We start from the raw sequence: 15563 nt of genomic DNA, 5'->3' as shown, positions 1-15563 counted from the left end.
TATTTACTATATAGTGCATTACATTTACATTTATTAAGTGTCCAAATTCTGAATGTGTAAATGTATCCATGTAGTGCCCTTACAAATTCCACAATGGGAATATTGATGAGAGTAAAATGTTTTATGGCAAATCTAGACCTAATTTTGAGTGACACTTGGTTATTGCTCCCACAAGTGATTCATTAATTTACAGTAATTATGCAAATGAACCAAATAATTGAACAGTGTAGTGATGTTTACAATCCACGATAATGACATAATATTTATAACAAAACCACATGGAAAGAACCCAAAAGCCACAACTGGAATGAAGGACCTAAACTGGTTGATGAGAGTAGATTACTGAGGTGTAAACATTTTGTCGTGCTATTATTTGAGAATTCTGGACAGAGTCTTATAAATTAGAAGAAACAAAAAACTCAATGTTTTCTAATATCTTTAAATCTGTCATATTAAAATTAAATTAAAGAAAGCATATGCAAATAATGGGATTTACTTTATTATCTGGACTACAACATTGATAACGAGGCTGTCATTTTGGGTTGTGTACCATCGATGAGTTTCAAAAGCTTCGTAAAGCTTTTGAGTGACTTTGTGTGTTTGTGTGCATACGTGCACCTCCCTTGTAGTGGGACACACAGATGAAGCAATCTAATCACATTTTCATCTGATACCGTAATTCCCAAGCAGCTCTTTCAATGAGCTTCATCCTCGTCTGGCTTGACGAGATTATCGCTGCGCCAACAGGCGGCTGTTTTCAGTAAACATGTAGTTGCCAGTTTCTGATACACATACAAAAACACCCCAACATCTGGGTGACCCATTTTAAGGAATTATTATGACTAATCCCTTTTAAATTCCCCCAAATCATGTGTACCTTTGACTTTCAAATGTTACCCAGATGTCATAATTATTAAACTTAATGAATTGGGATTCTGCAGGCATTTTGTGTTGGTGCTGATGCTTTGTTATGACTGTGTGAAAAAATGTGAGTGACTGCTTGTTTGTTGATGAACATTATTACCAAATCATATGAAAACACCAGACGTTCCGTGTAGGACACAACTATGAAAAGTAACTGTTTAAACATTTGTGCAGATGCTAGGGAAATTAACACCTTTCAGTCAGAAGCGTCCATTGGGTTATACAGCGTTATATAGACACAGCATCGGGGACCTTAAACATAGTCTGTTACTTTCCTACACAAACAATAAGGCTATGGCTGGCTGGTCAAGTTCAGCTGAAATGGATGTTATAGGTAGCTTGGTCCCAGGCCTCTGAATGCCTGCCCAGATCTTCGATTTGTTCAGCGATTCAAATCTGAATGAAAGAAGTGAAACCAAATGGTAATTCAGTCTGATTATGAGGCTATGTTATAGAGATTTACTGAACCATTTCTGCCCTCTCTGTCTTCAGTTCTGCCTCTTTATCTTTCTGTCTCTAGCTCAGCGACAGAAAATGAGCAATTCATGGAGATGAATAAGGGGTATTGGAATCCTAGGCCAGACAGCTCGAGCAAATAAATCTAAAGCTGTAAAGTTAATGAAAATGGGCAAACTGAAAACTTACAAAGCAGCAAAATGGATCTCTCTGTCTGTCTGCCCTATTACTATGATGACCCTGATCTGGAGGCCTTAGGTTGGTATTAAAAATTGTTTTCCAAATATGCACAAATATCACTAAATGGACACAGTGAATTTCCTCTATGTGCTGATACTAGAGGAACTTTTGCCAGCCATAATAGTGTCTGGTTTGATTGACAGGTCATTGTTTTGGGGCTCTGTGGTGCTGTGTTATTGCAGCAGGGTTCGTGGTATTAAGTTTCATACAAGGGGTGGTCAGGGAGCAGCCAGTTCAAGCAATCACCGAGATGGCCACCCACATGGCTTTAGGTTTTAACAGACAGTATGGTGGCTAAATATTATGCGTGCATGGTGGCCAGGATAACAGTCTCCGTCAGACAGCCATAATTAATCCATAGGTGCACACACGTATGCGCATAATAGAAAAAAACAAATGCACAATGGCTCACAATTTAAAAGCACCAACCTCAACACATATGCAGGTGCATAAAACTAGGATTTAAAATCAAGCCCTCATTTGTCATTTTTAACTGTCTTCTTCAAGTTCTGCAGAAAGGTTTACAATTACAACAAAATCTCAACACCCAAACCGATTATTTAGCATTCTTATCTGTTAGGCAGCAGCGTGATGGCATTTCATCCCGTGGCTTCAATCACTTAGCCATGGACCCCGTGTCAATATGAGCTATCATCAGCCATGTTATCAACCTCCATCTTTCTTCCTGGGTGGTTGGGTGATCTTGGTATTACAAGACCACCTCAGTGTCTCTCTTTCACTCTTTCACACACCTGTCATTACCCACTCATATCATATGGTAGATCTTGGTGATTGATTATAATGGCCTTAATGCTTTTAGATTAGTCTTAATGCATGGCACAGTGTTATCAATGCTTTTAGAATTGATACCATATCTACTTCCACTTCCTCTCACAATTATTCTCTCTGCACCAATGGAATAATGCCTGTAAACCCTTGCTCTGTGTATGTATTGTGCTCCACAGGAGATTGTGCTGGTGCTGTTCTTTGGCTCGGAGTATGTGGTCCGGCTGTGGTCGGCAGGCTGTCGCAGCAAATATGCAGGCATCAAAGGACGCCTCCGCTTTATCAGGAAGCCCATATCAATCATAGGTGCACCTGGCATTTTCCTTTTCTCCCATTTAATAAAACAGATGTCATGAATTGTTCTTGTAGATCAACAACTTAGATTATTCAAGCAATGGAAGGCTTCACTTTAGTACAAGGTTTCATTGAAACTGAAGTGATTGCAACCCTGATTTTATTTTTTTTCTTAATCTCTTTCTCAGATTTGATCGTGGTCATTGCTTCAATCATAGTGCTTGGTGTAGGGTCCAATGGCCAAGTGTTCGCCACGTCTGCCATCAGGTAAAGCGACTATTTTGTTCTTCATTTAATTATTTACTAATAGCTTGAGAGGGATCAGAAGATAATGAGACGGATGAGGCGGTGTTGTGTGTTGCAGGGGCATCCGTTTCCTCCAAATCCTGCGCATGCTCCATGTGGATCGACAGGGAGGAACATGGAGGCTCCTCGGATCTGTAGTCTATATTCATCGACAGGTAGGTTGAAAGTATTCAAGCTAATGCTGTTAATTTAGTGTTGTTATGTATCACAAGGTCTTTTTAAGAACCCAGAAACTTCAAATCAAATATCAAATATCAGCTCTTAGATGTCTGTCTGCTGATCTGGCTACATATATATATATATTTGCTTGTTTTTTAACATTATTTTTTAATCGCATATCAGATAAGAAAAGTAAAAAAAGACATTTACCCTCTTGTTGTGTCACTTAGCTGCAGTTTCTTCTACAGTGAGTGCACAGACCCCTTCCTAGTCCTGCTGCAATTAACTTCTTATTAGAACAAATCCAACATGCACAGTCAGAAATACATGCACACTTGCACAAATAAGCAACAGCAGATCTGGCTTTATAAGGAGAAGAAGAGAAATCGCCAAGATTGCCTCCACTTCTTTTTCACTGTGTCCTGGTACACTTGTTTCAGTATTTTCTCAGGCTGATACACAATGAAGTCCGAGGATGTAATGTTCTTTTCTTAATCCCCAAAGAAGACTGTGTTCTTTGGTTGTGGTCAAACCTGACATTCATGTCTCTTTGATGCATAAGAAGAACAGGTCTGATCAGTGAGGAATGCGTGCAAAGGTCAAAAAAATAAATGTAAAATGAATCCAAGGTGAGCCTAATTTGATTTGTTGCCATCTCCCTGTTGTCAGATGACCACTTTATCAAATGATGTGCTCTGTTTAGTGGAAGTATATTGCCTTTAGCAGTGTCAATAAGTTGGTGGAAAGGAATAGACTAAGCACATTAGAATGTGTGCTCACAATAGCATTCGGTTTCAATGCGCATTCAGAGTTGATTCTTCATTTAGGAACATTTACATTTGCTAGTAAATTAAGCGACTGAAAATACAGGAGCACAGGAAACATTTGATCTAAATCACTGAAATAAGCCAATTTATCAGCCTATTCAACATTATGGGACTAATCATTCATACAACATTTTCATAGTATTGTTTTTTGGTTGACTTTGTGTGTTTTTCAGGAGCTGATCACCACCCTGTACATCGGCTTCCTGGGCCTGATCTTTTCCTCCTACTTTGTCTACTTGGCGGAGAAGGATGCTGTTGACGAGGAGGGCAAGACGGGCTTCTCCAACTATGCCGATGCCCTGTGGTGGGGTGTGGTAAGGCAGCTAAACTAGAAAATGGAAACACATTGTAAAGAAGATGCAAGTGCTTCACTAATGTTTTTGCACTTGTGTGTGTTTTCTAAATTTTGTTTCATGCAATGCATATATTACTCTGATCCTTGAATGCTACTCAAATTTCCCAACATAGCTTACATACTTGAAAGGCCACATCACATGTACATGAAAAAAGATTCTTCTCTCTAAAGAGCTGTAACAAGTAATCTGCACAATGCACTCGCAAATGGAGTCTTAACCAGAAAAATGGAGATGGCCGGCCACCCTGGTTAGACCAATTATTAACCTCCTTGGCTTTTTATTCTCCTCATTGGTTCTTGGTGTAGAATGCATGTGTTGCTGCAACACTTAAAGCAGAGGCAGGTGTGTTGATGTTTTCTGAGCGCGGAGCTGGTTTTGCTTATTTCCCCCTGTACGGAGGCTCAGGTTTCCAGAGTAGTTAATTAAACATTTGAATTGAAAGCGCAGAGTAATGAGAAACCTATGGCAGCCTTGTGCAGGGGATCAGTGTGTCACAAAGAGACGGTAATAAACCATTCACCTCTGGGCTCTTTGGCTCAAAGAACTTTTAGAGCACCAATATAAAGTGTCAGTTCCCTTAATTAAAACTTTAATTGTGGGATTACTACCTTTATGTAACAAGGGTTAGAGGGGTCACAGTGCTCCTCACTGCTCTATGGAAAGTAGAAGAAAAGCTGTTATTTGTGTTGCTCTGATCACAATGTTGAGAAAAAAATCACGGTTGGGGATTTGCACCTTTTTGTTTCTCTGAGACTGTAAAGTTGAGAGTAATGATATGCTATTACAATCGGTTTGGTCAGATTTGTGAGTGTTTGTGTGTGTGCGCTCATTGAAATGAGATTGCGCTGATTGGAGAACGCTAAGCTCTCTCAGTGTTTATGCCTTCTCTTGGCTCGATTTCCACATTCGGATGTGCAGGTGCGGGGCACAGCTGGAGAACAAGCCAATGCCATGATTCATATCCACTTTTCTCTCTCCTCTCTCTCTCCCTCCAGTACCTTTCCTGCTTTTCTTCTTCTTTTGCCAATTGCTTATGATTAGGTAATGGCTGTTTGATTTTAACAACCTTCTAACTTCAACCAGGACACACTGTGAAAGAGAAAATGAGGGAAATGAAAGCTAACAGTGCTAAAAAGTTCCCATTTTGTAGTTATGGTGCTTATGTACAATTTGGGTTTAATCACACACATATAGTACATATCCTGCATGTATGACTACAGACATTCACATGAACACACACTTACACATATTCAAAGACCAGGTTTGTGACCTTTGTGTAGACATGAGGAGGTTTTTGCCACACACCCTACAATCTGAATGAGAGGAGTGTTTTTGAGGAGACCATTCCACTCTGATGGTCAGGAGGACATTGTTTAGTCATCGGATTTGTGGATGAGGGATTAAATCCCCCCCACTCCCCTGCCCCCAACATACACCCACCCACCATTCCCGCCCCTGCTCCTTCTTTTTTACTCCCAAAGCCCTTTTAAGTATCTCACCTTACATCAGCCTCTTTGTGTTTGCGCTCAGCGGTGGCTCACGCGGCGATACCCCATAGACACCCACGGTATGCCAAGTGTGTTCTGAATGTGTCAGAATTGGCTCGGCTTTCAGAGTGGGTGTACATGCAAATGCAAGAGGTATTTGTTTTCCCCCCTCACCCCGGCAAATTCCTACACTCACTGAGGATTAGTGGTTGGGAATCTTATTCCCTTAGAGGAGCAAGAGCCTCAAATGCACCGGCCATCACTGACAGTTGTGGAGGGAGGCCAGAACGACTGATGATTTTTTCCTTTATTGTCTAAGTCCTGTTATAGACTGCTGTGGTAAAGCTTTGAGAGTGTTGACTGACATTTTCATTACATCAGTGGTAAAAAGTAAGAAAGAAATGAGAGGAGATTTTGATATCTCTATGATGTAGTAATGATGTGATAAAGTAATGATTTAGCTTATTCAATGTAAAACTGTAATGTTTAACACAATTATATACATTTATATTACATTTGCATCAGTGAGGGGTAAAGGAAAGGATAGCCATTGCATTAAAAGGGTTCCTCCTTACTTGGCAGTTTTTGTTTTAACACTGACTCTCTTAAGCACTGTTTGCAATCAGACATTTGTTTTGAGAGGCATAAAGTACAGCTACTCTCTAGTTTCTTGTCTCAACCTGCAGTGTGTATAGCTTTAATTTGGCTGCAATCACATTAGCCCTAAATGTTCTGACCTTTTTTGCATCAGTGAAGGGAGCTGTGCAGGATTTTTCCTTTAGGTCACACGAACAGTATGTCTACAGTCTGCTCATGATAATCTTAATAGATGTAAGAGAAACTTTATCCACTCTCTGTCTTTAGGTGACTGTCACCACAATTGGGTATGGAGACAAAATTCCTCAAACGTGGATAGGCAAGGCCATCGCCTCCTGCTTCAGTGTCTTCGCCATCTCCTTCTTCGCTCTACCTGCTGTAAATATAACTTTAATCTGAATCATATGAAATTCATGAGCAGTAAGATTTATTAAACTTGTTTTGTTTCATTTAGTCCCAAGCTTATTACTGTGCTGCTGTAATGATAGCAAATTGGAATGTATTTTTTAGGGATTATGCAATTACATTCCCAACCTCTACACTAAATGTTACAACTTTAATATGATGTATTTTCTGGCTGTGTAAATAGATATGGTTCAATCTAATTCTCTCCAATTAGGGTATCCTGGGCTCAGGGTTTGCCCTGAAAGTCCAACAGAAACAGAGACAGAAGCATTTTAACAGACAGATCCCAGCTGCAGCCTGCCTCATCCAGGTAAAGTTTAGCATTGAATGGAAAAACCAGGTCAGACACAGTCCATCACCTCTATAGCTCAGTTTGTGTTGGACCATGGACATGGACAACGACAAAACCTGGTCCGTATTATTTTGGAAGGTGCAAACTTGCAAATTCTTACTGAGCCTTGGAAAAGGTGAGCTGTGTCCCATTGTGCCAAAAGCTAACCATTACAAGGATTACAATTACCCTGAGACATAACCACAGTTTAGACACCTGTGACAGAGACACTTAAACGTCTGCTGGACACTGACTGATATCCACTATCTGTCCATGTATAAGGACATTATGGAAAAAGAATAAAATTATTTATTTGTCATGTGCAATTTATATACAGGAATTTGTCCGACACAAAGAGGTTCAGTGTGTAACATTTAGGAGGATCTATAGGCAGAAATTGAATATAATATTCATCGGTATCATTACTAATTTTTATTATTTTCATTAGTGTGTAATCACCTGCAAATAAGAATCATTGTGTACCTTAGAATGAGTACTTGTTAAAGCAATTTACACAACCCTGAATTTTTGGCTAATATTTTTTATTAGGGGAGTAATCGGAAACATTCTTACAAGTTATGTGGATCAACACATTGACTAACACCATTTCTATGCTTCAACCTGTCCTCCTCAGACACTCTGGAGGTGCTATGCAGCAGAAAAACCAAATGGCTGTGCTGCTACATGGAAAATGTATGTTCTCACTCCAGAGGCTGTCAGCACAGTGGAATCTGACAACTTCAGCCCTAACATCAGGAAACTGAACATATCGGTAATTATCCAGTTCACCTTAAATTCAGAGCCAATGCTATTGTGTGGTCCATGTTTTGTACAGTTTTCAGTTGTGAAAGTGTTTAAGTCCTCTCAACTTTGTGACATCGTGCCTTTGAATTCAACCAGGGACATTTCATCAAATATTTTTTATCTTCCACTGTTTATTGTGTCCTTTTACTTTGATCTATCCCATAAAGGTGAAACGCCACCCGAGAAAAATAATAGTCCCCAGCCTTTAAACCAAGGTCATATGAGCTGTTTTCTCATTTTTTGGTCGTAGATATCTAATTTGCAATACACACATTACACGTATTTCTCATATATATATATTTTCTCTTTCAGTAGACATCTGACAGAATGCTTTGAACTTGAGGTGTGGAACATCAAGAAGTCCACAAAAGAGCGTTGTCAGAAAAAAGCTGTCCGACTGGCAAACAAGTCTGGCCCACACTGTATTGTCTCCTTGTGCAGTTCACCTTTCACAACAATATTAGCTATGTTGCGCCTAGGCCATACAGCATAATAGGGCAAGTTAAGTTCCCACAAACATACACACACGTGAAAGGACACACAACACACACAAAACACACAAATACGTGCAATACAGCAGTCCCCCCGCCCCCAAGGCCTGACTCCACTAGGATGACTCGAGGCCTTTGTCTCCGACGGACAAAGACTCAGTCAGTTGAGATGATGTCACTGCCGCCTTTCTCATGGGAGTAAACCTTTGTCTAATAGAACAACAACAAGAAAATCTTTGTGTAGCATTGAACCCACATGTATTGGGGAGAATGAAGGCTGCTTCCGCTCTTTTCTGTTTCAGCATGTGACTTTCTCCTCTGACTTACCTCTCTCTCTCTCTTTACCCTTTCTTTCCCCTGTCTTTTCAAAATTCCTCTTATGTTTCTTCTCTGTTTAACAGAAATTGCTTGACTCATTATTTTTCTACTACTTGCATATTTTCCTCTGCTCCTCTCTGCCTGGTCTTCTTCATTCTCCTTCACACAGGTTTTCTCTCTCTCCTCTTTTTATCAAGCTCTATCAGTATCTTTATCATTGTCCCTCTCTAACTCAGTGTCTGTTACAGTTTCTTCCTGCCCTTCCATTTTCTCTCTATTTCTCTATTTTCCTCTTTCAGTCTTATGACACCCACCACCACCTCCCTCTCTCACTCTCTCTGCTAATGAGTCATTCAAACCTCGGGTATTCGGATTGAACTGCTGGCCAATTGTCAATGCCAAAGTCTGATCCATTGAGTCCAAATAATTGAGTTTCTATAAAGGCCACGTCCATGACGTTGATGTGGGTCAGTGGGTCTAAGGATTGGCCTGGAGGCACCATTTAGGTCCTCAGAAACTCACTGACTCACAGAACATATAGTTATGACCTCACTCAAAGAAACTAAGATTAAACATGTACCACTGAGGTCACCAGTGTGCAAGCACAACATTTGGTAAGATGCTGATGTATAACTACAATGTGAACAACACAGGTACTAAAAGAAAATAATGTGTTTTGGTATTTCAGTGTTTTTGACATAGCATGGCTTCTTGACACTTGGCTGTATAAGTTCACTTATAGAGAATATGTTTCATGGATAATTTTAATCACTTAAAATTTATTCAAGTGTACTGTGTTGCTAAGAGGCTTGCTCTTTGAACAAATGAATGTTTAGTTATAGTGTTACAATCCTTAAGGTCCAGTGTGTAACATTTAGGAGCATCAATTGGCAGAAATGGAATATAATATTCAGGTATGTTTCCCTTAGTGTTTAATTACTTGGAAATAAGAACTGTTTTGTTACCTTTGAATGATGATGCAGGACGTGGACGCTGCCATGTTGAAGCGCCATGTTTCTACAGTAGCCCATAATATCTGACAAACCGAACATGATGTAGATAAGGCTGTTAGCGTTTTTTGTGTGTTTTGCGGCCACTGTATTTTCTCCTTAGTGTTTGGAAAGGGAGGGTGAAGCCTAGATTAGTAAAATTGTGCTGGATCCAGAACTGTGACAGAAGCTTGCAGGTGAACAAATGGTGGATGGAGTCTTCAGGCCAGTCTCATTAAGTAATATAGGGTCACCACCATGTCACCACACCACCATGTCACCACACCACCTGTCCTTCAGCTTGGGAGTAAGTTGCTGCCCCAAGTGAGGAAGTTTATGTACCTCTGGGCCTTGATCATGGATTGTGAGGCTCAAAGGCTGACCAATGAAGTGATGAGGGTGATGGTAAGCTATAAGGCAGCTTAACTCATTTTCAGAGGGAAAGCATGAAGAAAAGGCATCAAATCTCCCCTTTTGACAGTGACATTATCGCATATATATCAGGACAATTTGTCAGTCTTTGTTTTCTTAAATGTATTCCGTTACTATATGCGTTACTATTTACACAATTGGCTCTTTAAAGACTTGTGATTACAGTTCATCATCACGATAGTCAAACACTGTTTGTTTCCTCTGTCTGTCAGAAAAGGGGCACCAAGAGGAGGTTGAAGTCCAGAGGAAATGGCTCTTTGGGCGCGGCCTCAGAGAGAGCTGTGTCGATCCCCCAGATCACCTACGACCACATTGATGACTCTGAGGAGAAGAAAGATGTCTCATTTTTCCATGAAGAGCCAAGGAGGGGTCTTGAAGGTAATATCGTGGAACTAGCACTGATCTTTTGTTACTGTAATGTGTAGTGTCCAAACTGATGTCAAATACATTTCAAGGTTTATTACCACTTGCTAATTTTTAAGTCTGTGGTTCACTAAATCTAGTGCATGTTTTTTCAAAGAAATTCAGTTAGACTCTATAAATTGCCTTTCTTCCAACAACTCAGTCACGGACAAGTCAACAAGCCAAGATTACACATGAAAGCACTGAGCCCTGTTTTATTAGTGTTTGATTAAACTGACTTCATTTTGGAGCTCTTAATGTTTTGTTCATTCAAAGCTTGACACCTCAGAATGCCATGTTCTTTAAAGAAGGTGTTTTTTGAATTGCATTGAATATCGTTGTGAAGTTATCTTTGCCGCTTTAATGCAGTTAAAGGCCAGCTGGCAATGAAACCTGCGTCATATGGAGGACATTTGACGAAGTGAATTACTGCAGTAATGAAACAAACTTTTTTCTGTTCCTCTTAATACAGTTTTGTTTGATGAAATAATGTGTGTTGCGGGCTGTGAAATGATGTCATGCTGCCTTAAAGGCCTTGGAAATCCATTATTTCAGTAAAGGTTTGATGTGTTTTTGCATTTAGGGCATTTAAATGACCAAATAAACTCCGTAATGAGTAAAACATTTTATGGCTTTTCCTTTGGAAATATTAGCTGTCAGCATGTACTTTTGTGTTTGTCATCCTTATATTGATTTTCTGTGAAAATAAATACTGTAGATAAACATAATACAAACCCCTTAATAATTCTGTTGCCAGCTTAACAAATCTAATAATAGACTTATTTTTTTTTCTTCCACATTTAGGCCAGTAGAGTCACCATAAAAGCTACAAACTACATAGATCAAATTGCAATAAATGGCCAAAGATGGTGGCCTCTTCAAAGGCAGTACGTTCAATCTCTCTGAAGCTATGTATTGGTAAAAGATGATACATGTGTGAGCAAATATGGCACTGACTGAAGATAGGTACACTGTATACGCCAAAGCTTGGTATACACTGGTGATAAATTAAGTTGTATTTAAGTATTGTATTTCTTAGCCATGGCTCACCGACAACTTTTGCCCAGATTGAAATATTTCAACTTGATACTACTACTACTACTACTAATACTACTACTTGATGGATTGCCATACAATTTGGTAATGACATGACCTGGTGATTACCTGACTTTACATTAAAACAATTACAAGATGGACTTTTTTGTCTCAACAGATAATGCATGGATTGATAAATTTGATGCACTTGATGAATTACTTCATAACTTTGGTGATCTATTTTCATTTAGCGCCATCATCAGGTCAAAATCTCAATTTGATTTACTACCAAATACCTGTAAAATCAGTGACAATCTCATCAGTCATTGTTGTTCCAACTAGAAGTACAAAGTAATTACATAATAGGCAACCTGAATGTGGTTTTTAAAGCTAATCTCTTGCAGTTTATCCCTCTCAGTTCATACAAACATTGGTGACCAATGCACATTATGGGAGGAGTTGTTATGTGCTGGTTTCTCATTTTCACACAGTAAACAGAGGCCCTTAGACCCAAGATGGCTGCCAGGTGTCTTCAGTAGGCCAGATGGAAGCCATTACTGTCTCAGCGGAGATTAGAGGTCATGGTTACAAGCTCTTTACTGCTTCACTTGTCCCCTTTGCTGGCCACAGACACTCACACTGGGCTTAAGTGGAAAAAACGTTAAAATACGGGCTTGTCAGGGTTACGAGTGGGAATTTCTTGTTATACCACTTGCAGTTTACCAATATCGCTGCAGTCATACCAAAGCCGAGTTGTGTTTTCTTTTTGTCATCAGGCTGAAAAAGTGCAGACACAATGATTGTGTTTATTACAGACCATTCAGTATCCAGATAATTATAAATTTGACCTATGGGGGTTCCTAATTGTTGTCAGCACTCATACATAACAATAGAAACTATGTTTTAAAAAACAAAATGCAGGTCTGTATGATAGTATATGATTAATGACTGGTTGGTTAAGGGGGAGGTGGTGTAACTTCCTGTGTTAAAAGACATCCCCAACAAATGAACTGACCCAGACTCCAGGTTAATAAATGCACTTTATGAGTTTTTCCTGTCAAAGCGTACAATCATAAAAGGAGCTGGAGTGACATAAACTTGACATAAAGGCAAGACGATCACTAGAAGAGCAACCACTTATGAGCGGAAAGGTTTTTTATTTTTCTGCTTAATTGGGTGGATCTTAGATAATGAAGGAGAACATATGTCCTAAGTGCATGTGGAAAAAGCAATCAAATGAAACTTAATGTTAAGCCGGTTTGATAGCACATTTTATCCAGTCTTCATTCTCATAGTTACATATGTACACTACAAGCAACAAAACAAGCTGTCAACATGCAGATTTTATGTTTTAATCATTTCAATGTTTTGCTTATATAATCAGTCAATAAACCTACATGAATAGATACTCATGCTGAGACAAGCTGTGGACGGCATAAAACCATGTAAATAAGCCTGCAGCCTGCTGATACTAATGATAATGTGTAGAGTTAAAACAGCGTGGGACTGTATGTTCTCTGCTTCAGATCCAGCCATAAAACAGGCATCTGCAATGTTAACTGTCTACTCATGAGCTTCTGCTATCTTATTTATTGTTTTAACATCACTGTTTCAACTTGGTACTGAGCTGCTGGATTCCTTAAAAGTGAAAATACAGAGAGATGCAAATGTTGTGGTTTTTTTTTTATGAAATACTTAATATCAAACTAGTTTAATATAGATTTTTTTCTGTAGGGGTTTATGAGTCAGCTAATAAATTGTATGAGAGTTAATTAAGAACACTTGCAGTAAAATAAAATATACACTGACAGTGTAATCTGTGCTTCATGCTTTTCTCATACTCTCTTGGATGCCTTTTACTGTTGTACATAGTGTTCCAGTGTTCTCTTTGCACCTGATATAACAGTTTGCTCACTTGGGGGCAAAGAAATAGTGGACACAACATTGACATATCATATTTTAAGTTGATATGGTGAACTTGTTAGCAAACAAACTTAGTCAACTTTCATTTGGAGTTGGTGCAGATAGTTTAGCGAAAATAGCTACAGTTCAGTAGCTGATAGAGAACTGAAATTGTTGTGTGCTCCAGCCATGTTGCAGTCCCATATTATATATAATTATTATAATATTTCCCCTTTTCTTTGCAGGAATCAACAGAATGTTCAAACCATCAGGTGAGTCCTTCTAACTCCCAGCGATTGGGTTATGATGGTTTGTTACAGAGATGATGTTAACATATATTTTGGTGTACTCTGGTTTCATTGTAGCTCCCACAAATTTCCATTCCATTATCATGTGTGTTAAGACATAGGTTGTGCCAAAATCCAAGTGACAAGAAAACAACAATGAAGAGTCTTTTGAATACCTGTTATTCTTTGTTAGGACTACAAACACAAAGGGTGAACCTATAGATGTGATCACTGCACTGTCTAACCAGTAGCCTCTTTCACTGGTTAAGTACTTCTTTTTCTCCTATTAAAAACTCCTCTGTGTTAATCATTAGCTAGCCAGCCTTTTTAATGTGGCCCAGACAGTATTTTAATTAGACTCGCTGGCTGGCTGGGCCTTTGTCCCCAACCGGACCAAACCAGAGCCAAGCAGAGAGACTCAGACACTGGTCCCGGGTTGACCTGGCCTGTTTTCTTTACTGGATGCCCTGCCAACACCACGGGTGAGGAACAGGACTGGCCTGGCTAGGAATGGACAGGGGCCTATGGGACCGTGGGGACCCAGACTGGGACACTAAAGAGAGGGAAAGAGGGAGGGGGTTGTGTGGAGTTGATAAGCGGCCATTGTGGAGCTCCAGTGGTCAGAAATAAACTGGTCATTGTTTGATGTAGTCAGTGTCCGGCTTATCGCTCCACTTATCTGTCTGGCCCCACCTACCTCCCTGTCTGTGAGAATCTCTCATTGGACCCCCCAGCCCCCCCCCCCCTTACCTCTATCCACTTTTTCTTTCTTCTCTCCACTTATTCTTTCTCTTCTGCCTGCTCCGTGCCTCTTGTGCTCATACTCTACCCAAGCGGCCGATAACATGTTGTCACTGCATGGGCCAGACGAGATAGACATGTTGCTTAGAGGCAACCCCTTATCTGTCTCCCGGGGTGTGTAGTCCGATAAAGCCAGTTCACGTCTCCTTCAGTGTGAGCTGAAGTTGAAGCTAAAGTGGCTCTTGTTAGCTCTGGGTCCCCCCCCGCCGAACGCCGTCACTTCTCCTCTCTCGCTCTCTCTCACATGGCTGGTCTGCTGCTTCCGGTTAACAGTGTTTAAACAAAACTCGATGATGGAGCAGAAGATGCGTTTGAATGGCTTTAGCTTGAATATTGATATGAGCACCTTACTAATCTTCGCTTGGCACGTTGCGTCCATTCTTTACATTCACAATTGGGAGGCCTGGCAGTTTTTGGGGAGGAGAGGACTTGTCAAAACTTCAGACTTTTGACCATTCTTGACTTGGCAGTTTCAAGACCCAGGGCTTTCCCCACCCCCATTTTTCTTGCTTGCTACCGTCCAGCCACCTTTGCTGGGACCTGCAACCTAGTGGATGGAGAACAAACAATAGTTGGTACCACATGTTGTTCTCACATACATTGAAGTTGTGTTAATTTTACGTATCATCATATCATAGAAATATTCTTGAAAAGTTGAAATAGTTTGTTTAGATAAAGTAACATATCATCCGAATTAAGATACCAATGATATGTAAAATGGTTGTTCCATAATTTTTGATAAAGTGAGAAGACACCCTGTTTATATACATAATGTTCCGAGAGAAATGGAAAACTAACCCTGTAAACGTATAAGGATAGATGAGTTGAGAGATGAGAGAATAATATTAGTATGTATTACGGCTTTTATTTTTTGAGTGTTCTTTATTACTTATAATGAATAAATTAATTAGCTGATTATACCAATCAGAGTTTA

At 39.7% G+C, this 15563-nt stretch overlaps 1 protein-coding gene across 1 annotated transcript in view; it reads left to right on the top strand.

Moving 5' to 3' along the window:
* Window positions 1-15563, top strand: part of kcnq1.2 (potassium voltage-gated channel, KQT-like subfamily, member 1.2) — a gene marked incomplete at its 5' end in the record, with an annotated part of 165374 nt that overhangs the window by 16194 nt on the left and 133617 nt on the right. Inside the window, 9 exon segments of the mRNA XM_035664282.1 lie at window positions 2586-2712; window positions 2889-2967; window positions 3065-3161; window positions 4166-4306; window positions 6700-6810; window positions 7052-7147; window positions 7803-7940; window positions 10415-10580; window positions 13787-13813. Of these exon segments, the coding sequence (XP_035520175.1) occupies window positions 2586-2712; window positions 2889-2967; window positions 3065-3161; window positions 4166-4306; window positions 6700-6810; window positions 7052-7147; window positions 7803-7940; window positions 10415-10580; window positions 13787-13813 (982 nt within the window).

The sequence above is a fragment of the Morone saxatilis genome, unplaced genomic scaffold, assembly GCF_004916995.1.
Source record: "Morone saxatilis isolate NCDOM2014 unplaced genomic scaffold, NCSU_SB_2.0 Contig2, whole genome shotgun sequence".
In the NCBI taxonomy this organism is placed as follows: Eukaryota; Metazoa; Chordata; class Actinopteri; family Moronidae; genus Morone; species Morone saxatilis.
The sequence above is the reverse complement of the archived record's forward strand: the minus strand, read 5'-3'. Positions and strand labels throughout refer to the sequence as shown.